Source organism: Arvicola amphibius, chromosome 11 (assembly GCF_903992535.2).
Source record: "Arvicola amphibius chromosome 11, mArvAmp1.2, whole genome shotgun sequence".
In the NCBI taxonomy this organism is placed as follows: domain Eukaryota; kingdom Metazoa; phylum Chordata; class Mammalia; order Rodentia; family Cricetidae; genus Arvicola; species Arvicola amphibius.
Window position 1 is genome coordinate 103,387,561 of NC_052057.2, and position 24,096 is coordinate 103,411,656.

Here is a 24,096-nt window from a genome sequence, read left to right on the forward strand (position 1 = left end):
GTGTGTGTCTGTGTCTCGACGTATGTATGATTCTGGTGCTTTTCCTTTGGTTCTCTTTTTCCTGATTATTTTATCCTATTCTGGTTTGTTTTCATCATTTTATTACCACTATCAACATTATTATTTTAGAATCCTATTTGTATTCTACTGTAGGAGAAAAGAAAGGGTGTGGATTTGGGTGAGGGTCTGGAGGGGTTGGGGAAGGAGAAAACTAGTCAAAATATATGGTATGAAAACATATTTTCAATAAAAATAACAAAGCCAGCCCCTTCCCAAATTAGCATCGATGCTCAGGTATAATTAACCCTAATACTCTGCTGCTGTTAAAAACGCTACACACTTTTGACTGGGTTATCTATTACCAGCACTGTAAAATGAGCAATTGTAGATAATGCTTTAGGGGCACATGCTCTGTAGTTAGGCTGCCTGGGAACAAAATCAGTCTCTTCGCTTATAAGTCGTTTAGCCTAGTGACTCAAAGTACTCAACTGTACAAAACGAAAGGAAAACAAACGAGACCACTAGGCTTCCGTGTTTGTGGAGGAATTTTTGACAGCCTTTGGAACGCAGCTATCCAGTACATGGAACTCTGTAAATACCAACTTTCCTAAGAAGCTTCAGCAAACTTTCCTAAACCGGCAGGTCAACCATAGCTTATCATTAAACAGCTTTTTGGCATAAGGAATCGTACAATCATCTGCCCAGCACCTGCTACCCAACTTCCCGTTATTGCAGGCAAAGGGTCCCCTTTGGAAACTTGAGATTTGTGTCCCCAAAGCCAGAGCCTTCCTATTCGACTAATTACAGCCTCCACGTTCCAGGAATCTCAGAAGTCCGGAGAAAAAGAAGCCTCGGAAGATACCTCCGTTCAGCCTGGGTTTCTACACCGTAACCTCCCAGAAAATCGACCTAGAGGAGGCGGAGCCCGAGGACAGAAGCCGCTGGGCGGAAAGGGCCAGAGCGTGGGCGGGGCCGGAGCCGCGCGAGGCCCAGGCCAGGAAGAGGTGCTGCCTGGAGCGTGCCTGACGCGGATGTGAGAACGACCCGTCTTCATTTGCACTTTCCATGCCCACAGCATTATAGCCCCTACCCTCCACTGTCGAGAACATTATTTACTATCGCCATGTTGTTTCCGTATTTTTACTGGGGTCGAAAGAGGAAGCGCATCCGTCAGGCAGATACCGGGCACCAACAGAGGCGAGACGCCTCGGAGGCGGGGTCCTTCGCTCGCGCCGAAATTCAAAGGAACAGTTCCGGCACGGTGGTTGGGCTGCGGCGGACGCTGTGCCGGGGATGCTGGCGTTCGCCCGGTAGCGCCCCGATCCGAGTCGGGTGGTCTCGCTCTCCGCCTTCGCGCTGTGAGGGAACTGTGCTGGTTTCCCAGGCCCGGGCGGCTCTGTGGCGGGTGCGTAGTGCGGCCCTTGGCCCGGCCACAAGCCGGGTGTCTCGGCGGGAGACGGGGCGCGGGAAGGGTCAGGTTCAAGGAGGGACCTCAAGCGCTGGTTATATAGAGATGCTGACTCTTGTTCATCCGTAAGGCGGGCCAACAAGTACTCGGGGACGCGAGAGACCACTGAATGTTTAAAAAGAGACTGTAGAATGGATCCACCTCGTCCTTAAGGTCTGCTAACTACCCGGGTCCTGAAAGTGTTATTTAGAGAGAGATTCACGGATGTGTGTAGGCAAAGAGCATAGCGGGATTTAGGGTGACTTGGATAGACAGATAAACGGTGCTTAGTGTCATCTTTTACTGCCACGGAGGAAAAAGGAAGGAGCGGAAAAAGAGGGGTATCCATTCCAGTAACCGAAAAGCGCGCTTGTAGCAAGCAGAATTAAATGTGAAATAACCAACAGTCTTCACTAAGTACAGTGTTTACAGTCAACACAAGCCTAGGAAAGTGGGCAGCAGTAATAAAGAGATGGTGACTTCCAGGCTGGATGGTTTAACTTCCAGGAGGTAGCTAACTGCTGGGTATTTTTAAACTCGAGGAAGCTGTTTTTAGAATTAAAAGTAGTTTGGCAAGTGTATTTTTCCGGTGCTCTACATTCCTGTCATATTTACTGTGATTTGGGATTTTTTTTTTAAGCATATACTTGAGTGATGTTATTTCTGTTTTATACAGACCTGGCTTGTCGCTTGTTGCCCAACGGAGGCTTACGAGCCCAAGACTGTGTAGAATAATGTATGTCAAATCAATCATTCTCGAAGGATTCAAGTCCTATGCACAAAGGACTGAAGTCAATGGTTTTGACCCCCTTTTCAATGCTATCACTGGTTTAAATGGCAGTGGAAAATCCAATATTTTGGACTCCATCTGCTTTCTCCTAGGCATCTCCAACCTGTCTCAGGTACAGTATAAACTTTCTGATTTATGTTAACGTTTGTTCAAGGGTATCTTTGTTACTCTTTGGAGACTACGTTTGCCTGTTTTTTTTTACTCTCTGGAGACTTCATTTGCATGTTTGTGCTTGATGTAAATTAGTTTATATTGCACGGCATCCATTTAAACAGAGACTTTGATTACTCCCTCCTTTAGATGAAAAAAATAGAAACTTTGAGACCTTGCCTCAGTTTCCTCCTCTTAAACTTTTGGGAGTAATGCCCCCACCAGCAGTGTTACTTCAGTGTAGTCTCAGTTCAGAGTCTGTACCTGCTCTTCTGCCCTACAGTGCCTTTTAGGGTGTACTAATGGACGGGGTGCCTAGTAAAGTTCATACCTCTCCCATGAGTTTTTCAAGTTAGCTTTTGCGAAGTTAGTAAAGATCAATTCAGAATAGAATGTAAAAGGTACTGATAATAGGTTATTGTCCGAAGTCCTTGTTTTTTCTTGCTGATGGATGGATGTGACTGGCTCTTTTTTATTTACCACTACACAGGTGGGTTTTTCAAAGCAAGACATATATTTTAATGCTGCTGTTGTAGAATATGAAGTTTTGTCAGTGAACTTTCCTTCTTTAATTATAGGTGCGGGCTTCTAATTTACAAGATCTAGTTTATAAGAATGGGCAGGCTGGAATTACCAAAGCCTCCGTTTCAATCACTTTTGATAATTCTGACAAAAAGCAGAGTCCTTTAGGATTTGAAGCTCATGATGAAATCACAGTTACAAGACAGGTGAGTAGCTGTCAAGCCTTTGGATACTGTATATTGTGTGATATTATAAATAGTGTCCTCAGATAGGGGAACAACAGCAGAACAAAGTATGCATACCACCAAAGTTGAACTTGATGGACCAGTGGTTTGTACTAGGGTTACTCACAGGATCTGAGATAAGGCATTACCACTTACAGGAGTAGAAATGACACAGAGACATGTCTCATTCAGCATGGATGGCAGCTCACAGAACTAGGAATGTGGAGCACAGTGCACAGCATGAGGGCAGCTCAACAGATTGGAGAGTATCTTTTCCAGGTACCTCTTCCAGGCAGCTGGTCTGCTCTCAGTCACCTTTGCAACTTTTCTCCTCTTAGAGAAAAGTTCTTTGCACTTTAGCTTCCTTCCTGGGGGGCGGGAGGGGGGGGGAAGGCAGGTTTTATAGCTTATGAGTGAGGGTCCTAGTGAATCTGGTCAGTTTTGAGGAGTTTCCGAAGCTATCAAGAGTTGTTTACCAATTTAAAGGGTCCCTGCAGGATGAACCATTTCATTCAGCCTTGGAGGAAGCTATTACACAACACTGCACCTTGATAGAGCAGTTATTCTCAACCTGGGGGGTCAGACGACCTTTTCATAGGCACCACCTAAAAACATTGGAAACACAGACATTTACATTTGATTCATAACAGTAGCGAAATCACAGTTATGAAGTAGTGACAGGAATAATTTTATGGTCGGGGGTCACAGCATCAGGAAAGCTGAGAAGCAAGCTGCATTAGAGTTCCTTTTTTAGGAGCTCCGCTGATGTGAGCATCTCTCAGACAGCTGCTGGTCAGCACTTCAGGTCGCTTGTCTTATGTGAGAGTGTCTCAGCAGTACTTCTGGAAGATTGATGGGGCGTAGGGGTGGGCCATAAGTCTGGTCACTTCTAAGGATTTCCTGAAGGTTAAGTTGTTTATGTCCTGAGTTTTAAGATGCTTCCCTGCAGTTTGGAATGTTTTACCTCCATTAAGAAAGAACATCCTCTGTCTCAAGGAGCTTCTCACCAAGATAGAATGTTCTCTTTTGGAGGAAATTGCTGTTTAACACTGTGTAAACATTTCAGGTCTAATGTGTTGCTTGACAGTCTGGCTCAGTAAAAGCTTCCTGGTTAGTGTTGATGAGCAAATCTTATGAATACAAACTAGAATCCTTTAGAATATCTTATAGAGTCCTGAACTGCATAATGGTGCTTCTGTCAGTAATGAACTGTATATTTGATAGTGCCCTGTGAGATGTATTGTCTGTAAGAGAGTGAAAGATCTTGAGTCTTCCATCCCATGGGCACTCGGCTCAGCTGTGATTAGAACTTAAGCTATCATGTCTGAATCTTCCCTGTGAGCTCATCCAGTTACCTCAGATCTTGCCTTCTATTCTGATTTGTAAAGAGGTTATTAAAAACTAATCTGAAATTCAGCAGGAGTTCAGCTAACTTAGTTTTATGTATTAATCTTGGTTCTCTTGAGAGTTCAAATATGAAATCTGACTTTGTGTATATTTCAATATTTAAGTTGTCTGCAGGTCTAAATATTTTCTAAGTAAAACCCTACAGGGCTTTGAGCTGCTTTCTGGATCCTTCATTAGCCTACACACACCAAGTATGTAGCAGCCTCTCAGCTTCATACAGTTCCATAGAAATTTTTTAACCTGTGTGGCCTGAGATTTAGTGGAGACAAAAAGGGTTAGTGGGAACAGAAATGGACAGAACTAGCATTTCTTCATTTAGACTCTCCACTGGTTGTCCCGGGTCTCTCAGTGTCCACAGCATGACTTGAAGCTGCTCTAAACTTGTTATATGTGTTACTACTTAGCTTCATTGCTGCCTTTGTGTTTAAAATCGTTAAGGGCCTTGCATTAGTCCTTAATCTTTTTTTCTTAGAGTCAGTGCTTTCAGATTCCCAGTTTTGTTTTTAAAATTCTTTTAGTTCTCACTTTCTGTTTTAGCATTTTGTTAATATAGATTTTCTTTATTTTTATCAAGCTTCTGGTTTTATTTATTTGGCTAGGGCAAGACAGAATTCAGCTCTTAAGTTTTTTAGTAGCCATAAACAGGTACTTTTGGGGAAATGTCTCTACATCCCTATTTAACCTACATAATTTTTTCTGTCTTTATTTGGGTCATGAGACTGTATTCTTATCTTTTTTTTTCATAAAATCCTTGGTTTATTTATGGACACACCTCCCAACCTAATAATCCTGTAAAGAAAGTATACTAACTGTATTCATTATTTATTTATTACTAGTCTGTATTGGAGATTTTTAATGCAGTGAGGTGTATATTATGAGAAGCAAGTTTCTATTAAAGTCTTTCGGAATTCGTTAAATGCAACGGTCATACCCTTAATGGCAATTTTGAAACTAAAGTAAGATCTGAACAAGACAGGGTCTAGAATGCAATGATGAGCCCAAGCTGAAGTACCATTACTCTCTTTCTTTGAAGTTGTCACATGTCATGTTAATGAACTCTTTGTAGAGTTTTTTCGAGAATTCATTACAGAATCCACGTCTTTAGCTTTTAGTATCTTCTGTTCCCATTAAAAAGTGGAAAACAGATATTAACCTCTAAGTGTGGTCAATTTCAGAACATGATCAGGAAAGAAAATAAATTTTATACATATTGGAAAGTAACATTAGCTGTGCATAGTTCACTAGTTAGTGAAAGCACCTGATTTGTCCTAACCCAAATCCGCAGTCCTTTTGATTGTGACATACATCTTCCACTATTCACTCAGGATTGGGTGTGCCATTAATCATACAGAATAGTGCAAAGTAATGCATTTTATAATTTATTATTTTGGTACAAAATGTTCCTTTATCTTTAAAGGTTGTGAAATGCTTCTTTTTTAGGTGGTAATAGGTGGCAGAAATAAGTATCTAATCAATGGAGTGAATGCCAATAACACCAGAGTCCAGGATCTCTTCTGTTCTGTGGGCCTGAACGTTAACAACCCTCACTTCCTCATCATGCAGGTATCTGGTTGGGATCGTTCTGTATCTTTCATAACAGGTTTATTTTAATTTTCATTTGTTGCGCAAAAGAATCATGGATTTTTTTAATATCTGTTTTCTGTGCCTATTTTTATTGCATTTTCTGAATTTTTTGTGATGTGGTGCTTTTTTGCAGTTATTTTATAAGTGAAGCGATTACAAGATAAGTTTAAAAAAGAAGTCATGTGTCAGGTTTTTATAGCTCACAGAGTGGAACCTACCCAACCTGCCAGAAGAAAAGTCAGGGAAAGAAAGAGTTTTCATCAAGGTTTCCAAAGTTCCTTGCCCATTGTTGACCATCTCCATTGCTGTGTGCCTGCGGTGAGGCTGAACTATCACAGCGGAACCGTATGGCAGGAGGTGTGCCTTAGAACCCCAGTCTCTCAGCGGGGCGGTGGTGGCGCACGCCTTTAATCCCAGCACTCGGGAGGCAGAGGCAGGCGGATCTCTGAGTTCGAGACCAGCCTGGTCTACAAGAGTTAGTTCCAGGACAGGCTCCAAAGCTGCAGAGAAACCCTGTCTCGAAAAACCAAAAAAAAAAAAAGAATCCCAGTCTCTCAAGTGAGACCTCCACATCCTGTAGTTTCTAACTTTCTAACAGTCCAGTGGTACCTGCATCGGTGGATTAGACCATTGATTAGTTCATTGTGCTCATGATCCTATCATGTCCCTAAAGCCCACCTCTGAATGTTGTGTTAAGGATGATGCCGTCAACTCTTAAACACTGTGGGAGAATACTCAGTATCAACACCATGGAGTCGTTATCTTGTTGTAAAAGGCTAGCTTTAAAGCAGTTTAACATATCAGGGATAACCTGATGTCTTTTTGTATATATATCATATCCTTTGTATCATTTAGTAACTTAATTTGTGTCACTCTGAGTGAGGTCCAGCAGCTTCCACTTAAACATCATATGACCGACTTAGGTGACATTTTTTATTGCTCATTGTAGTTAAACTAAATTTGCTGTTTTCTTTTTAGGGCAGAATTACAAAAGTATTAAATATGAAACCACCAGAGGTAAGAATACTATTTATAATAATAAAAATAGTAATTATAAATACTCAATTTTCCAGGCAACCAGATTTTAAAAGTAGTTTCTTACATTAAGAATTTGGAAGCCTTGTCTGAGAATGATTAGTAAAGCAGCTTGACATTTAGCACTGTTTCTGTAGTTCAAAGGTCTTGATTGTAAAGCAGTGTAGCTAACTAGTGTTCTATGTTGGGATGAATTACTAAGGAAAAAGTGATAGAAAAAATGTATGTAAAATTAGCTTCTTTTCTAGAGTACATGAAGTGGGGCAAAGGACTTGTGACTGCCTTGAAAGTACTTGGTGCAGTGAAATGAGTTTTTTACTTTTGCTGTTGAAAAGAGCTAAAGAGACTATAATTGATGTTACTACTCTATTTAAATAAGGTCAAGTTACTTTCACTAAGGTAATGTCTTAGTGAGAATTACTAGTTTAAAACCTGCTGAACATGTGCAAATCATAACGAGTTCCTGAAAGCAGTGATCTTCTAGACATGGGTTCTGAAGATGAATAGGAACTTCCTAAAAGGTGCTGGTATGTGTTTGCATTGCTTTGTTTAGTTACTAGTGGCAGCATAAGACACTGGCCTCCTCTGAATAGAGAAGTGGAAGCTTGTCACAACTTGTCACTAATGCATGTAACATAATCATTAAGTATGTATGCCATGCTTCAGCCTTGGAAAAAATAGTTGAAGTCCAACTTAAAATAGTTTTAAGAGCAAACTTAAAAAAATAGAAGAAAGGGCTACTTTGTTTTTATTGCCGTTTTAGGCTTGTATTGGGAAAATAGGAACAGTCAGTAGCTTCAATTTCAGAAGCGATAAACATTGGGAAATTAGTGTAGCAGAAGGCTTGATTTGGGAATAAGAGTGAAGCTACAGATACTTCTCAGTTAAGTGTCAGGGTCAGATAGATGTTTTGATCTGGTTTACTTCTATAGGGTGGTATATATTACTTAGCAAAATTCTGTTGAGGTCAATGTAGTGGTATAGTTACGGATAAATTCCAGTGAGATTCATTGCTTTGAATTCTTAATGCAATTGTATTCCAGATATTATCAATGATTGAAGAAGCTGCTGGAACCAGGATGTATGAGTACAAAAAAATAGCTGCCCAGAAAACTATAGAAAAAAAGGAAGCTAAACTGAAAGAAATAAAAACGGTAATTAGATAGACATGAACGAGTTTTGGAGAAAACTCTTGTATTTTCAGTTTATGCTATAAAGCTCTTCTCACTTCTGTTTTCCGTAGTCTTTCATGTACCAAGTCTTGAAAACAGAACACTTAGGTGTTTTTGTATTGGTACTTGACCTACTGAAAATATTGTCTGCCTTTTGTTTTCCAGATATTGGAAGAAGAGATTACTCCAACTATTCAAAAATTAAAAGAGGTATATGCTATATGTTTGATAGGGTGTAGTTAGGGTGGTTCTCAAAATCAGATCCTAAGTTATACAAGTATCTACCACTTCTTGGGAATTTTTCTGTGGGATAAAATTGGTACTCAATAATTCAGCCTTCTACTTGCAGTGGATATATATTTCTTATCTACTAAGCCAAAATGGTATTAGAGACTAGTCTTCATAATCTTAGATATAGCATTTGCAGCCCCAGGGATCATAAAACTTGGTGATTTCAGTAATAAGTGAAAAAAGAATTGTTTGTAAAACACATTGTTTCTAAAGATGTACCCACTTAAGACTTACTAAGTGTTCATTTAATTTAATATTGCTTAACTCTTTATAGTACAGATGATTTAGAAAAACTGAAAAACTTTGATCCTAAGGCACCCCCTTTCATTAGTAATGAACAATAGATTGGGAAGTTAAATCTTGCCTTTGGACCCCTCTTTGGACACATTCTTTCTAAATCTGGTAGCAGGGAGAGGCAGGGAAGCTGCTTATGGAGTTCAGCTGCTCTGTTGCTTCAGTGGGTCCTTAGTGAATCAGCTTCACTAATGTGCAAGCAAGTTGTTGTAGACTGGAAAGTTCCCCAGTGACACGGCTGCCAAGTGCATGTCACAGTGTGTCCCCGTGGGTAGACATACCTCACAGACTTCTACCCGCAGCTGACATGTCACCGTGTGTCCCCGTGGGTAGACATACCTCACAGACTTCTACCCGCAGCTGACATGTCACCGTGTGTCCCCGTGGGTAGACATACCTCACAGACTTCTACCCGCAGCTGACATGTCACCGTGTGTCCCCGTGGTTAGAGATACCTCCATAGACTTCTACCCGCAGCTGATAAACCTCGGAGACACTTTTCCGTTGTAATCCCAACTGCTCGATCGTAACTTACAACAAATAAAAACGGCCACGTAGGACTCTCTAGAGATGGGATAATGCTGTCTTAGAAGCCAAAGTTCTGAGTTTAAAGTGACGTCAGTAAAGACAAAAAACTATCAGCTCATATAAAAAGAAATTTGATCCAAGTTTGCTGTAGCAAGAGCCTCCCTAAATTTGGCTTAGAAGTATGAATTTTCAATTATTTTTTACTATGATTTTTCTTTCAGGAAAGATCTTCCTACTTGGAATACCAAAAAGTAATGCGAGAAATAGAGCACCTGAGTCGTTTATATATTGCTTATCAGTTTTTGCTGGCTGAAGATACCAAGGAGCGCTCAGCTGAGGAGCTAAAGGAAATGCAGGATAAAATATTAAAACTTCAAGAAGTACTGTCTGAGAACGAAAAGAAAATAAAGGCTCTCAATTGTGAGATAGAAGAGTTGGAGAAAAGAAGAGATAAGGTCAGAACAAATTAGATAAACATCTGGAAAACTTTACCATAACTAGGATTCACTGGCAGTGTTCTCCACATTGATATGTTAATCTTAAAACAGTGACATAGCTTGTAGGAAAAACTGTATCGTGAGCCAGTTAGTGATGCGAGTGGTGTGCATTTGATTTATAGGAAACCGGAGGCGTACTCCGCTCTTTAGAGGATGCTTTCGCAGAGGCCCAGCGAGTCAATACTAAGACTCAAAGTGCATTTGACCTCAAGAAGAAAAACCTGGCCAGTGAAGAAACCAAACGCAAAGAGCTAGAAAAAAACATGCTTGAGGTAAGCAGATGAAATGTGTTTCCAGTGATGCTCATTTGACTATTCTGTTCACATTTAGGGTCTGCTACCACTTAAGTGTAGTTATGTGAATCAGAAATACAAAAGTGGGGGGGAATTAGTTTTTTTTAAAAAAAAATCACTGCGTTTGGGTCCAGTTGGGGAAATGATAAGTAAAATATCTTTTCACTTTGACATTCTTGAAGGACTCTAAAGCGTTAGCTGCAAAGGAAAAGGAAGTGAAGAAGACAGCAGACGGACTGCACAGCCTTCAGGAAGCAAGTCACAAAGACGCTGAAGCTCTAGCCGCGGCCCAGCAGCACTTCAATGCTGTTTCTGCTGGCCTCTCCAGTAATGAAGATGGGGCCGAAGCCACTCTGGCCGGTCAGATGATAACTTGTAAAAACGATATAAGTAAAGCCCAGACGGAGGCCAAGCAGGTACACAAGACACTCGCATGTTCCTGAGAAGACACCTTTCACATTATGCTCTGGGTTGCTACAATATCTTGAAAATAAGTAGTTGAATGTCAAGGATTTTTTTAATGTACATCTGTAATCTCTTATATGGAAAATCTAAATGCGATGATTGTTAAATATTGGTGTCCTTTGATCGTTAAGAGCTGTAATTCAGTAAATGCTTTGCTATTTGTAGCAGTGCTTGGAATTATTCATGAATACTTTTTTATTAAGTGAAAGAACCACCTTTAAAGTATTTACTTGGAAACATTTGTATGTTTTATTAATTAATATTAATCAGTTTAAAACATTTATATTTACAAATATTTGTGTTTTTCGTTTAGAAATGACAGGCATAAAGTGTCTAAGAACTCAGGTCTATAAAAGTTTTAAATTAGTTTTTAATAAACTTACTGTGAAGGAAATGGTAAAATCTAATCTGTCACCATTCAGTTATAGAGCCTGAGAATATTTAGTTTTATAGCCTGAGTATATATTCGGTGATATCCCCCTGAGAATAAAAGTATGACTTTAAGAAGCAGGGTTTATGTGTGTAAATCGAGAGAGCCAACAGCATTCACCACTGAGTATCAGACTGCTGGCACTGAATCTCTGAGCAGCCCTCCCTTCTCTGTATTGTTGTGTCCTACATCTTTGCTTTTGGTAGCCAGGAGCCACAAAGATATGCAGATGAGGTTAGAACCTTGAGCTGAAAAGGAAGAGAACACAATAGAGATGTGCAGCTGTTGGGTGTGTTTTTAAGCAGCTGCTGCGAGTTACTCTCTCATAAAATTTCTCAACTTTATTAATAATGTCATACATTGTGAATATCAAAAACAGACTTTTTTACTAAATTACTCATTTATACTTAATATCTTTTAGACAAGAATGCAGAGAAATGTACCTTTTTGAGTGTTCTGTCTTCCGTTCTGACGTCCCCTGGTCTTCAGCTCAGTCTGACTCGCTGTCGAGTCGCTAGCGCTGTCCGCTCATACTCTGTCACCGCTTCTGTCACAGGCGCAGATGAAGTTGAAGCATGCCCAGCAAGAGCTGAAGAATAAGCAAGCAGAAGTTAGGAAGATGGATAGTGGCTACAAGAAGGACCAAGAAGCTTTTGAAGCTGTAAGAAAAACTAAGGAAAAACTTGAAACTGAAATGGAGAAACTAAATTATGAAGGTTTGTCTTCAGTGTATTTAAGGTCAACTCAGCAGGAGGGGTTTTTATGCATAGAAACTAATAAAGGAAATAAGTAACTTTTTTAAAACTTATTAATAGACATTAGGGAAGTATTCACAAATACAGTCAAAATTATCTAAAATAGGTAAATTTTTGATAATTTCTTGTTGATCACTTGAAAGTTTAAAACTGGCGTTTATCTATTTTCACTTTGTCGGGGTCCCGTGGCAGCTTGGACCCTAAATTAAGTCTCTCAGTCCAGACCCCAACATAAACTCTCTCTCTCTCTCTCTGGACCGTCGTGGAGGTGCAGAAATAAAGACACAACTCACATGGCTTTATTGGGAGGGAGATTCTCAGTGATCCTTCATGAAGTCCTGAGTTCACATCCTGAGGAATTCCTCTCGTTTATTCTCCAAACAGCTTTATACCAAAACTTCATCAAGGGGGAAAATACATTAGGATTCTGTTTCCTAGGTAACCAGGTGAATGGCTTTCGGTCACATCCACAACTACCTGTCTGCTGTGTATGCTAGCTGTCATATAGGTTTGAATTAGCATCTCTGTCAGGCATCCTCCAAATTACAAAGAAAGGAGCAAAACATCCTAATCTTTTGTTAGGTTAGCAGGGTACGTGACCACCTCAGGTGGGGCCTATGGCTTTAGAGCCACATCATATAAAAATATGGGCCTACACACTTCAGTAGGCATTTAGTTCATTTGTTGTTTCTTGGGTTGAAAATCATATGATTCTGATGTTGGAAACATGTCCATTGGTACTTGATAGGAATTTAATAGTAAGCCTGCCTACCATTTATTTGATGTTAACTAGAATTTGCATTTTGCTTCTGGAGTACTTCAGAAAGAGAGGCTGAGGCCTGTCTTGCCTTAGGTGGTAATATGTTTCAAGCTCCTTCTGATTACTCTTCAGAAAACAAAGAGGAGAGGCTTCTGGAAAAGCACAGGCAGCTCTCTCGCGACATCAGTAATCTGAAAGGAAATTACGAAGCTCTCTTGGCCAGATTTCCAAACCTTCGGTTTGCATACAAGTAAGAGATTTAAACCATACATTTTAAAACGATAAATATTCAACACACATTTGTGCTTATTCTGGAAGGCAATCCGGAAATTTTTCACAAGATTTTTAAGTAACATTTCTTTATTTAGTATTTTTTTTTCTTAAACATTCATTGAAGTGTGTCATCTGTTGGGTGGGGAGGGGGATTCTTGTGAACATAACACCGACTGGTGTCACTCATCTTAACCAAATGGGTGATTCCATCTCCTCTGCTCAAACTGCCTTTAGTTATTCTGCCGTTACTGTTGCATCCTCCCATTTCTTTGACTGCATGGGATTTTTATTCCATTCATTTTTCTTTTTTCAATGGCAGTAGTGAGTGTCAGGCATGTGAGGGAACCAGCCCCTCAGCTCCAGCCTTTGCTGTGGCACTCTTAATCATAATCAAGTAATAGAGAGCTTGGACCCTAAAGTGGTTTGTATCATGTTGAAAATTTGCTGAAAGGGACTGGAGAGGTAGCTTATAGCTAAAGGAACACGCTGCTTTTTCATTGGGTCCAAGTTCAGTTCCATCCCCCACATGGCAGGGGTGGGGCTGATCTCCAACTCTTGGCAACCCAAACTCCTGTCCTCCACAAGAAAATACACTCACATGCATTTACCCCACACACAGACATGGGCATGCCCATAATTATAGATTAAAAAATAAATCTGTTTTACTTTTCAAAAAGCTGGCATTTTTAAATTTTGGTTTTTACAAAACTATACTAATTTGATTAGGGGTCTTAACTAAGGCACTACAATATTTACCTGAGATTAATTTTTGGTAACCTCTCTATTTTTAGGGATCCTGAGAAGAACTGGAATCAGAATTGTGTGAAAGGACTTGTAGCTTCTCTGATAAATGTAAAAGATAATTCTGCAGCCACAGCTTTGGAACTGGTGGCTGGTGAGCGACTCTACAATGTAGTAGTAGACACAGAGGTAAATTAATTTTAAAATGTAAAATTAATATTTAGCCTGAAATTTCCTATACTACTACAAAATTGGATTTTTTTTATTTTTTTAACTTTTTAAGGCATTTAATCTTTATATAATGAAATTAATCAGTTAATGATTGTTATCTTACTACATTTTATTTTTTAGCTCTAATTTGTGTTTGTTATGTGTCTACACAAGTACCACATATGAGGATACCCACAGAGTCCAGAAGAAGGCATCATTTTATCTCTACAGTCACTTAACTTTTTCTGTTACATCACAAATATGTTCCCCTTTAACTGCTGTCATGCATTTGCTCCCCTTCTAGCCACTTCTCACCATCAGTTCTCCTCTGTAGCAGTTTTTCCTTTTAGGACTCTGTATATACATGACATTGTGTAGTATTTTTTTCTGACTTGAATCACTTAGGAAAAACACCTTCCAAACAAGCTGTATTATAACCTATTTTATATACTTTAAAAATCTAGTTATTTGAGATAAACATACCACAGATGTATTTGATGATGTATTCCTAAGCTTTTATACATTCCATTTTACTATTTTTAATCATCATTAGTACTTTTTCTTCAAATTTCAAATGTGTGTTTTAGGTTACTGGTAAGAAGCTACTAGAAAAGGGAGAGCTGAAGCGTCGGTACACAATCATTCCTCTGAATAAAATTTCAGCCCGATGTATTGCTCCTGAAACTCTGAAAGTCGCTCAGAATCTTGTAAGTCTCACTGTATCTTAATTAAATGTTTACTCTTTTAATTTTAGGAAACACTTGTTGTAAGGGACATACTCATGTAGAATTCCAATCAACTGACGACGAGGTAGCCCTATTGTAGTGTTTCTGCTGGTAAGAAAGTAGATGTGTACAAGGAAATACATTTTAAATTTACCATGCATTTTGTTTTTAAAAGATTTTATGAGCCGGGCGGTGGTGGCACACACCTTTAATCACAAGTCTCAGGGGCAAAAAAAAAGATCTTTTTTAATGTTATTTGCTTTACTTACATATGTGTATGACTGTATGTCATAAGCCCATGCTCTTGGAGGCCAGAAGAGGATGTTGGATCCCTGGAGCTGGGGTTACAAACTTTTGATGTGGTGCTGAGAGCTGAACTGTCCTGGAAGAACAGCCAGTTCCTAACAGCTGTCTCTCTAGCCCCTTACATGGATGTTGAATGCTGACTAAAAACAGGAACCTAATGACATTTATCAACAAAATTAGCTTGTTATTGAGCGGTTATTATAAGTGTTTGAGTTGAAAAAGTTAAGTGAAACCCAGAAATAGCACTTGTAGTTAAAGTACTGAGCAGATAGCCTTTGTATGACTTAGTATTACTGAGAAAATTTTCCAGATGTCCTTGTAGTTGAAAGTGTGTGCTTTAGTTTGTGTCAATGATGTTCACAAACTTAATTTGCCTGGTTAAACCCTGGTTTAGTGAGCTGGACTTTCACACAGCAGCACAGGCGCTTCCTTAGAGTGTGTAGCCAGGTGTGTTTAGTGGTGTCTGCTGCCTCAGTGACACCTGAGCAGCAGCCTTTGTGGCACTTTCCTGTTGCCATGGAGATGCTGCTTTATCTAAAAAGGGGAAGTTGACAGTGTAAACAAAGTTCACCAAGAGGCACAAACAGGCATAGAAGACCCTGCTTTGCCTGGTCTGTTTATATTTTCAGTCACTCATTGTGTTTATTTCTGTAATTTCAAAGTGGCTGCTGTAGTACAATTTGAATAAAAAAGCACTTACTGAAACAGTCAGATTACTAATAATTAAAACACTTTCTGTGACTATGCTGATAAAAAGAGATTACTGTACCTTAATTAATAGTTTTATTTATATAGTCTACTTAGATGTTCAAATTTAGTATTTCCTTGATAGAAACTGCTAGTGCTTTCTGCTTAAACTACTTGAGTTAGTAATTGATCTTTCAGTGTGTAAAGTGATATTCTTTTTTTAAAGTGATATTCTTAAATAAAAAATTAATACTAGGTATATATAATTTAAAGTTATATTGTCACAGATTTTGCTAGTCTATATCCTAATGCTTCTAAGAAAACTGTGTCCTGTGCTACATCTTTTGTTTTCCTGCAGGTTGGCCCTAACAACGTCCATGTAGCTCTTTCCTTGGTTGAATATAAACCAGAACTTCAGAAAGCAATGGAATTTGTCTTTGGAACAACATTTGTTTGTAACAACATGGATAATGCCAAAAAAGTGGCCTTTGATAAAAGGATAATGACTAGGACTGTAACTCTTGGGGGTGACGTGTTCGATCCTCATGGGACATTGAGTGGAGGTGTGTCATAGATCCGCTGTGCTAACAGTGTTTGTCTGTGCAGCAGTTTCTCTGTCTGTCTCCCAGTTGCTTTTTGCTTATTTCTAAAGCTTGTCCCTCTTGGTGCTTAGGCTGGTCCAGTCACTGAGGTGGTGATGTTAGTATTATCATACTTGTGCATAGTTTTTGTACAATTACAATCACAAAAAGGAAGCTTTTATGTTATTATTTTGTAATTTCTTCGCCTAACGACCCATTTTCTCAGGAAATTTAATAACTCACATAATGATTATGTTTTAACGCTGTATCCTAATACTATAATAACAATGAACAATATTTTTTCTGTACCTGGAAATATTGAAGCCAGTGTTCTCTAGTACTGTAGCCACTAGCCACATTTGATAAAATGAGAGCAATTTTCTTACTTGAGGTGGCAGCTTTTCAGGGGCTCAGTAATCACAATTAGTTGGTAATTAGATTATACATGTATAGTACATTCTATGATGCTCTATTCCATGGGCCTTAAATACATAATTAATCGTTAAAACCACTTTAAGATATGCATCTCTTATATGCAGTTGCAGAGATTTAAAAAGCACCAGTTAAGTAACTTGGTAATTTGCAAAGTTTGGAGTTGGAATCCTAGCAGCTGGAGCTTGTGTTCGTAATCCAATTTAATACCTTTTTAAATGTTCTTTTGTAAGATATATTGTTATTTATATAGATGATAATGTGTGTGTTGTGTGTGCAGTGGCCCTCAAGAGGACAGAAGTGGGCATTAGATCTCCTGGACCATGTAGGTAGTTGTGAACTGCCCTCCTTGGGTGCTAGGAACTCAACTCTGATCCTCTGGAAGAACAGGAAGCACTGTTAACCACTGAGCCATTTCTCCAGCAGAGACTTATGTCTTTGAAGGCCAGGTGAATGAATTAAGTGACCAAGTGTCACACTCTTCAGTACATTATCACATGAGTACTGTCTGCATGGAAGACAAACTAAATGGTTTTAAATTTCTCAAGCTAAAGAAATTCTTGAGATTTTATTGATTCAGATGTGCTTGGAATTACTGTGTAAGAAGTGGCGTATGTATAATACACATTTTATTAGCTCTAATGGCATTGTTAATTAACCTTAGCATCCTTCTGTCAAACCTACAGAGCTTCCTTGCTAGCGTAGTATCTCAAGCTGTCACTGCTGGATGAGTACCGTTCCTTGTACGGTATGTGAAAGCGGTTGATTCTGATGGTTTGGTGCGTCTTCAGAGCCTTTGACAAGTTAGGAGGTAGTAGAACTAGTTTATTTCAGTTTTACTGCATTTGCTCCAGGTCAGCTGCCTCAGCTCCCTGTTCTCATACTGTAACTTACTCTGAAGAAATCCTCTTTTCAGTATGCTTTCCTTAGTGCAGATGGTGAATTACACGCTAATATTCAAGTGCTTTCCTTTTATTGGCCAGAACAAATCACATGGCTAAGTTCAGTGTCTGGAGTGAAAAATTTGCCTTAGTAAAATGGATCCAATAGGTAGGGCAGTGGTTATCTTGAATATTTTGAATAAATACATTATGACATCTACAAAGATTCTTTTTCTTTTTGGTCAGTTTCTTCTTTGTTAAGATTTGGTTAATGGAATAGATTCCTTATCGTCTTAAGTTCACTGGAGGATTTGCTGTCACATTATTTCTAGTATAATTCTCTTAGAAAAGAATGTTTAATAAATGTAACTTAATATCCAAAGCCTCTGTTAATTTGCTTCTATCCAGGTGCCAGGTCCCAGGCGGCTTCTATTTTAACCAAGTTTCAAGAACTCAAAGATGTTCAAGATGAGCTGAGGATCAAGGAGAATGAGCTACAGGCTCTAGCAGAGGAATTAGCAGGTCTTAAAAATATTGCTGAAAAGTAAGAGTTCTGCTGGACTAATCTACACATGTTCTGCACCATTGAAAATTATTGGAAATTGACTGTTTGGTTTTACTTTTAATTTTAGAATAGACCTTTGAGTAATTTCATATCTACTTCTTATCCGATTTGAAAGAATATCTTTGTTAAAAGACGTTAACAGAATCTAATTAAGCATATAGGAAAAAGAACATCCTCTTTTGTTGAAAAACTATGTGGTGTTGGTATCCATTTGAGCTTGGTGAGGAACGCTTTGATACTCTGGAGGGACTCCTGAGAGGACTCTGGACATTATATACTCTAATACATATTATGAGTGCTTTGTGTATGTCTAATAACCTTCATATGAGCTTTACTAAAATATTTCTGCCTTCCTCTGTTTTTATTACCTAAGAAAAAACATAAGTTGGTAAATATGTTAAATCTGTGAAGCAAAAGGTAAATCTGGAAAGGAACTAGGAACCGTCCAGGAAATAAATAGGAGGGACTGAGATTTTGGTGGGATGCCCATGAACACCTTGCCAAACACAACTACTGAGCAAACACCTTAATTGTGGGAATGGTCCTATAGTCACCTAGAAGTCTGCTTGCCAGAAAGCTTCAGCACTGTGTGCTGCAACTTAGAAGCTTTGCTTGAAATGTAATTGTAATTTTTCCATTCCCTCTGAAGATGATAAACAGGAATTGATTTAAAAAAATACAAAACACCACTATTTAGAATTTACAATGCTGAATAAATGTAAAATATATTTAAATGGTAAAATGATTTGTACAAGTCGGTAGCATTCAATTTTTGAAGTTTAAAATTACACCAAGACATGAGCTCCTCTGTGTATATGGGAGAGATCTTCACATTCCATTAGAGTGGCCATTCCAATATGAAAATACCCATTTCCCGCCACATCTTCATTTACTTTACTCAGTTGTAGAGCAACTGAATTTTTTTCTGTGAAAAAGACGCAACAAGTTCTTGTGTTGTGTGGCAGCTATGGCAGGGTGCTGATTAGTTTGCAATGCAGTGGGCTTGCAGTCTTCATTTGTTTCAGTGCAGGGATTATTTCTTCTTCAGCCTTGCTTATTGACTAATTGTAGCACTGAGGTATACGAAACTGATTTTGAAAATTTAGAAATGTAAGGATCAGCCAAAGCTATTCATGTATATTTTATCAGTACATTGGTATAGTTTTCTTCAAAATTTCTGTGTTCAATTTTTTTTAATGAATTGGAGTTTGAAAGTGCTATTTTATTTACTGTCAAGCAGTTTCAAGTAGGAATACTCAAGACAGTATTTATATTTGGGTTAATCCTTTTCTCCTCAAAGCTCATGAATTTCTAGTGACTAGGGTATGTTGTGAATTTATATGAACTTGAAATTTCATTGCAACTGAGTTAGCTAAATGCTTTGCAAAGAGATAAGGAGCCAGAACATGGATAGAAGCATATTGCAAATACTTAAGGTGAATACATGATTTCTTAAACTGTCAGCTTCACTATAAACATTATTTGTATTTTAGGGAACATTATTAAAGACATTTGAAAATGGGAACTCATAAGTAGGTGCCAGATTTAGGGGAGTTTTTATGTAATTGTCATTAATTTTATTTTTATAGTTATTAGTGGTTGTGTATAGGTATATTTATATAATTAAGTAAACTTAATTTATTCAAAGATTACTTTTAGTGTTTTCTGAAATTAAAGGTTTTTTGAAAAATAGTTATTTGAGGTCTTGATCATTTACATATTACCTTCAGTCATAGCTTCCCATGCTCCCCAGTTGCATGTCATTCTATTTATACTACATGAGTTTATATTATTTGTATTGCACATGAGTTTATAGGAGGTAAGAGCCTCGAGTTTGAATGCATGTTTCAGATGCCAAGGGTATTTATAAACTTGTCTTTTTAAGGTATCGCCAACTGAAACAGCAATGGGAGATGAAGACCGAGGAGGGAGATTTGTTGCAAACCAAACTTCAGCAAAGTTCTTACCATAAACAACAAGAGGAATTAGATGCACTTAAAAAAACCATTGGTAAGATGAAAACCCAATGTGCCTAATCTCTTTTTGTACTGCTTTCCTCTCCCTCAAACTCAGAAGATTTAAAGATTTCTGAGCGCAAGTGGACATTTTCTGCAGGACAAGTTCAAGTGTGCTACTTTTGAGTCTTAGGATGTGATCATTGTAGCATGAATTTTCACTAGTCTTTATAATAAAAACCCAGAGTCACATATTAGGGGATAAGAGCTAATGGGTCTGAGAAAAGCATAGGAGCAAGCCACTAGAGAGTTCTTACCTCTACATATGCTTAGGCTGAAGGGGCGATCCTATCCTCAAAGTGTTGCTCTCTACAAAACTTCAGACTGCGTCCATCTCCACAAATCCTCAGACTGCATCTGAGCTCCTGTCTCCTCCTTCCTTATTTTCCTCCCTCTGCTCAGCCTTAGTTCTTCCTGTCTCCACCTCTTTAGTGCTGGAATTAAAGGTGTGAGCCAACGCCGAGCTGTTTCTCCTTTAGACTACAGCAGTCTTGTGTAGCCCAGGGTGGCCTTGAACTCACAGAGATCCCTCTGCCTCTGTCTCCCAAATGCTGGGAAGTAAAGGTGTGTGCCACCACTTCCTGGCCTCTCTGACTGCTTTAGCTCAGCACTCTGATATTCAATCAAGCTTTATTTGTTAGATTATAAATAAAATATCACTACAGATTGGTAAAAGTGTCCTTTTACCAATATTTACGTTAGTATGGGAAAGTCTTTATTTCTTTATGTCCTCATTTCTGTAAATTATTTTACAGACATTTCATAGTTCTCTGATCTTACATTTGTGAGTAAGTGGCATGAGCATTTAAGCTAGGATTTAATTTGCAGTTGACTCATCATTAAAGTTTGAGATATTTTTTGTATGTTTATTGGATCTTCGTGTTTCTATTTCTGTAAGCTTTCTATTTGCCCATTTTTCCTGTAGGTAGCTTCTTTTCTCCCATTGCTTACATACAAAAGTTTTTTTTTTAATTGATATTTATTGAGCTCTACATTTTTCTCTGCTTCCCTCCCTGCCTCTCCCCTATCCCCTTCAACCTCTCAAGGTCCCCATGCTCCCAATTTACTCAGGAGATCTTGGCTTTTTCTACTTTCTACTTCCCATGTAGATTATATCTATGTAAGTCTCTCTTAGTGTCTGCATTGTTGTCTAAGTTCTCTGGGATTGTGATTTGTAGGCTGGCTTTCTTTGCTTTATGTTTAAAAACCACCTATGAGTGAGTACATGTGATAATTGTCTTTCTGTGTCTGGGTTACCTCACTCAAAAGAATGTTTTCTAGCACCATCAATTTTCCTCAAAATTCAAGCTGTTGTTACTTTGTTCTGCTGTGTAGTACTCCATTGTGTAACCGTACCACATTTGCCTTATCCATTCTTCTATTGAGGGGCATCTTGGTTGTTTCCAGGTTCTGGTTATGACAAACAAAGCTGCTATGAACATAGTTGAGCACATGTCCTTGTGGCATGATTGAGCATCCTTTGGATATATACCCAAAAGTGGTATTACTGGGGCTTGAGGCTAGTTGTTTCCTAATTTTCTGAGAAATCACCACGCTGACATCCAAAGGGGTTGTACGAGCTTGCATTCCCACTAGCAATGCAGAAGTGTTCCCTTCTCCAGCATAAGTTGTCATCAGTGTTTTTGATCTTGGCCATTCTTATATGACTAAGAATGTTAAACATTTCCTTAAATGTCTTTCAGCCATTTTAGATTCCTCTGTTGAGAGTTCTCTGTTTAGGTCTGTAGTCCATTTTTTTATTGGATTATGTGATCTTTTGGTGTCCAATTTTTTGACTTCATTGTATATTTTGGAGTTCTGTCTGATGTGGGGTTAGTGAATACAAAAGTTTTTAATGTTCAGTACAGTGCAGTTCATAGCTACTTTCCTGTTGCAGCTCGATTTGGAGGTGTGAGCCTCTGAGAGGCTGGGAGAGTGATCCTAAAAATGAGGCGAACTAAAGTCTCATGCAACAGCCAACTTTATTCAGAGCATCAGACAATTTATATTCTGAGGTTATTCTTGAGGGTTAAGCAAGGTCATGTGAGCAAAAGTCACAAGTTTGGGCTGTGTACACTCATGAGGGCAAGGTCACTTTAGTTCAAGCTGTATATAGTCACGGGACAACTCATGCTCGGAAACGGGTAAGATGGTAGGTAATCTAAAGTAGCACTCGCTGCTATTGTTATACCTGGGAGGGCCACAAAAGCACATTCCAAGAACAACCCATGCTATGGAGGAACAGGAATTAAAAGACTCTGGTCTTACTTACTCGGAGCTTTCTCATAAGGTCTCAGAAATCTCACAGAGTCTCAGAAATCTCACATGTTCCGACACCTTCCTATGCAAATTCCTGAAAGGTTTTTTATTTTTTTTTAAAGAAAAGCTTTCCTCACTCTTTTCATTATAATTTGTATATAGCACTTTGTTTTGTTTTTGTCATTCATTATGACAAAAATCTGCATGTGCATTTTGCTGCTAATATTTTATTCTGCACTAAAAAGTCATGGGAAAATGTCCATTGTTATCTTCTGAAATTATATTTGCATGATAGGTCCTAGCTCTGACTGATGTCACACGTGAGAGGAGCATATCCACTTTTCCTTGTTTGCTTATGTTTCGTACCTCAGCTTCAATCTAAACATCCTCTCATCATCTCTATCAGGAAGGCTGCTTGGTGGCCATACATAGACAGAATCACTATAAGCTCATGCTAGCTATAAATCAATTAAAATAGTGTGGCACCAGTATTGATTTGAGTTGTAAGGTAGGAGATGCAATTCAGTACTGCATCGTGCGCTTTATATATGCAAGACTTAAAAACAAAAGCACTTTCCCACACAGAAATACAAAATGTGATCTTTCAGTAGAAATAATTTCATAGGTCTCAAATCAATCTTTTAGTAGGATTTCTGTTACATTATTCCATTTCCAAAACAGCCACAATGCTTTAAAAAATTCAAGCTCTAGCTCCTAGTTTTCCCAAAACATTGCTTAAATTAATTTAATTTATAAGCTTTTATCTGTGTTACTAAATTAACCATGTTTAACTACCTTGTGATTCAGAGGAAAGTGAGGAAACATTAAAAAACACCAAAGAAATCCAAAAGAAAGCCGAAGAAAAGTATGAGGCATTGGAGAATAAAATGAAAAATGCAGAAGCTGAAAGAGAGAAAGAGCTAAAGGATGCTCAGAAAAAACTGGATTGTGCCAAAACAAAGGCAGACGCATCTAGCAAGAAAACTAAAGAAAAGCAACAGGTAAGAACCTCCCTTCAAATGGTGGCAATCTTTTTAAATCGGCATAGAGCAGGTGAGGAAATGTCATTGGCTCTCCTTACTCGTCAGTAGTGATTCTAAAATCTAAGTACCTTGTGTACATTTTAAATTATGCTTCTTATAAGGCAAACGCTGTTCTCTGTAAAACCTGCAGTTGTGAGTCATGCAGCTCAGGAGCAAATCATGTGATGTGGCGTGTGTCTTAACAGGTTATGTTCTTACTAGCACTACCTTCGTGGATGTGCACTGTCAGAAACTGAAGAGCAAGCATACTGTATTTACAAGGAGTCTTAGGATTGTAGACTTATTCTTAGTATCTTTTGAATACTGCCCAAGCTGGTATTTAAACTTTTTTGTCTCCAAAGACTGCACCCTGCACTTCAAACTTTACCTTTTTACCCAGCTTAAAATTCTTTCAATAAATAGTTTCACAATAATTTTCAGTGAACTAAAAGTCTATTTAAAGGTAAACAAAATCAAGAAACAAAAGTTTTGACATACTGAAATATTTTGTCAGTAAAGCTCACTAGTGCATAGGTTCTGTAGAATTTTATTTGTTTGCTTTAGTATAATTAGATATAAAGGAAGTAATTTATGCAATAATCGACCCTTAAAATTTATGCATTTTTAAAGGGAAATAAGCTTCTGTTTTCTTTCTCTTCTGAAGAAATAACTTTGTTTGTTGGTAGTTTAGTACTCAGTAGTTAGTCTTAGTTAAATGAGAATACTGTTAATTTTTAATCCCTGTATAAACCTAA

The 24,096-nt window shown here is 38.4% G+C and overlaps 1 protein-coding gene across 2 annotated transcripts in view; it reads left to right on the forward strand.

The window, feature by feature from the left end:
* The first annotated feature begins 1,219 nt into the window (after nt 1-1,219).
* Smc2 (structural maintenance of chromosomes 2) overlaps nt 1,220-24,096 on the forward strand; it is a 40,578-nt gene continuing 17,701 nt past the window's right edge. The window contains exons 1-18 of one of the 2 annotated variants that reach the window (XM_038348094.2): nt 1,220-1,405; nt 2,124-2,349; nt 2,966-3,115; nt 5,981-6,103; nt 7,103-7,141; nt 8,203-8,313; nt 8,497-8,541; nt 9,666-9,899; nt 10,064-10,213; nt 10,417-10,650; nt 11,686-11,845; nt 12,777-12,894; nt 13,709-13,847; nt 14,456-14,575; nt 15,945-16,149; nt 17,889-18,024; nt 19,931-20,055; nt 23,127-23,320. In XM_038348094.2, the coding sequence (XP_038204022.1) occupies nt 2,182-2,349; nt 2,966-3,115; nt 5,981-6,103; nt 7,103-7,141; nt 8,203-8,313; nt 8,497-8,541; nt 9,666-9,899; nt 10,064-10,213; nt 10,417-10,650; nt 11,686-11,845; nt 12,777-12,894; nt 13,709-13,847; nt 14,456-14,575; nt 15,945-16,149; nt 17,889-18,024; nt 19,931-20,055; nt 23,127-23,320 (2,451 nt within the window). In that variant the 5' untranslated portion in view covers nt 1,220-1,405; nt 2,124-2,181. Of the gene's footprint in view, nt 1,406-1,434; nt 1,622-2,123; nt 2,350-2,965; nt 3,116-5,980; nt 6,104-7,102; nt 7,142-8,202; nt 8,314-8,496; nt 8,542-9,665; nt 9,900-10,063; nt 10,214-10,416; nt 10,651-11,685; nt 11,846-12,776; nt 12,895-13,708; nt 13,848-14,455; nt 14,576-15,944; nt 16,150-17,888; nt 18,025-19,930; nt 20,056-23,126; nt 23,321-24,096 lie in introns of those variants that run through there. The other variant, XM_038348095.2, reaches the window with a different exon arrangement.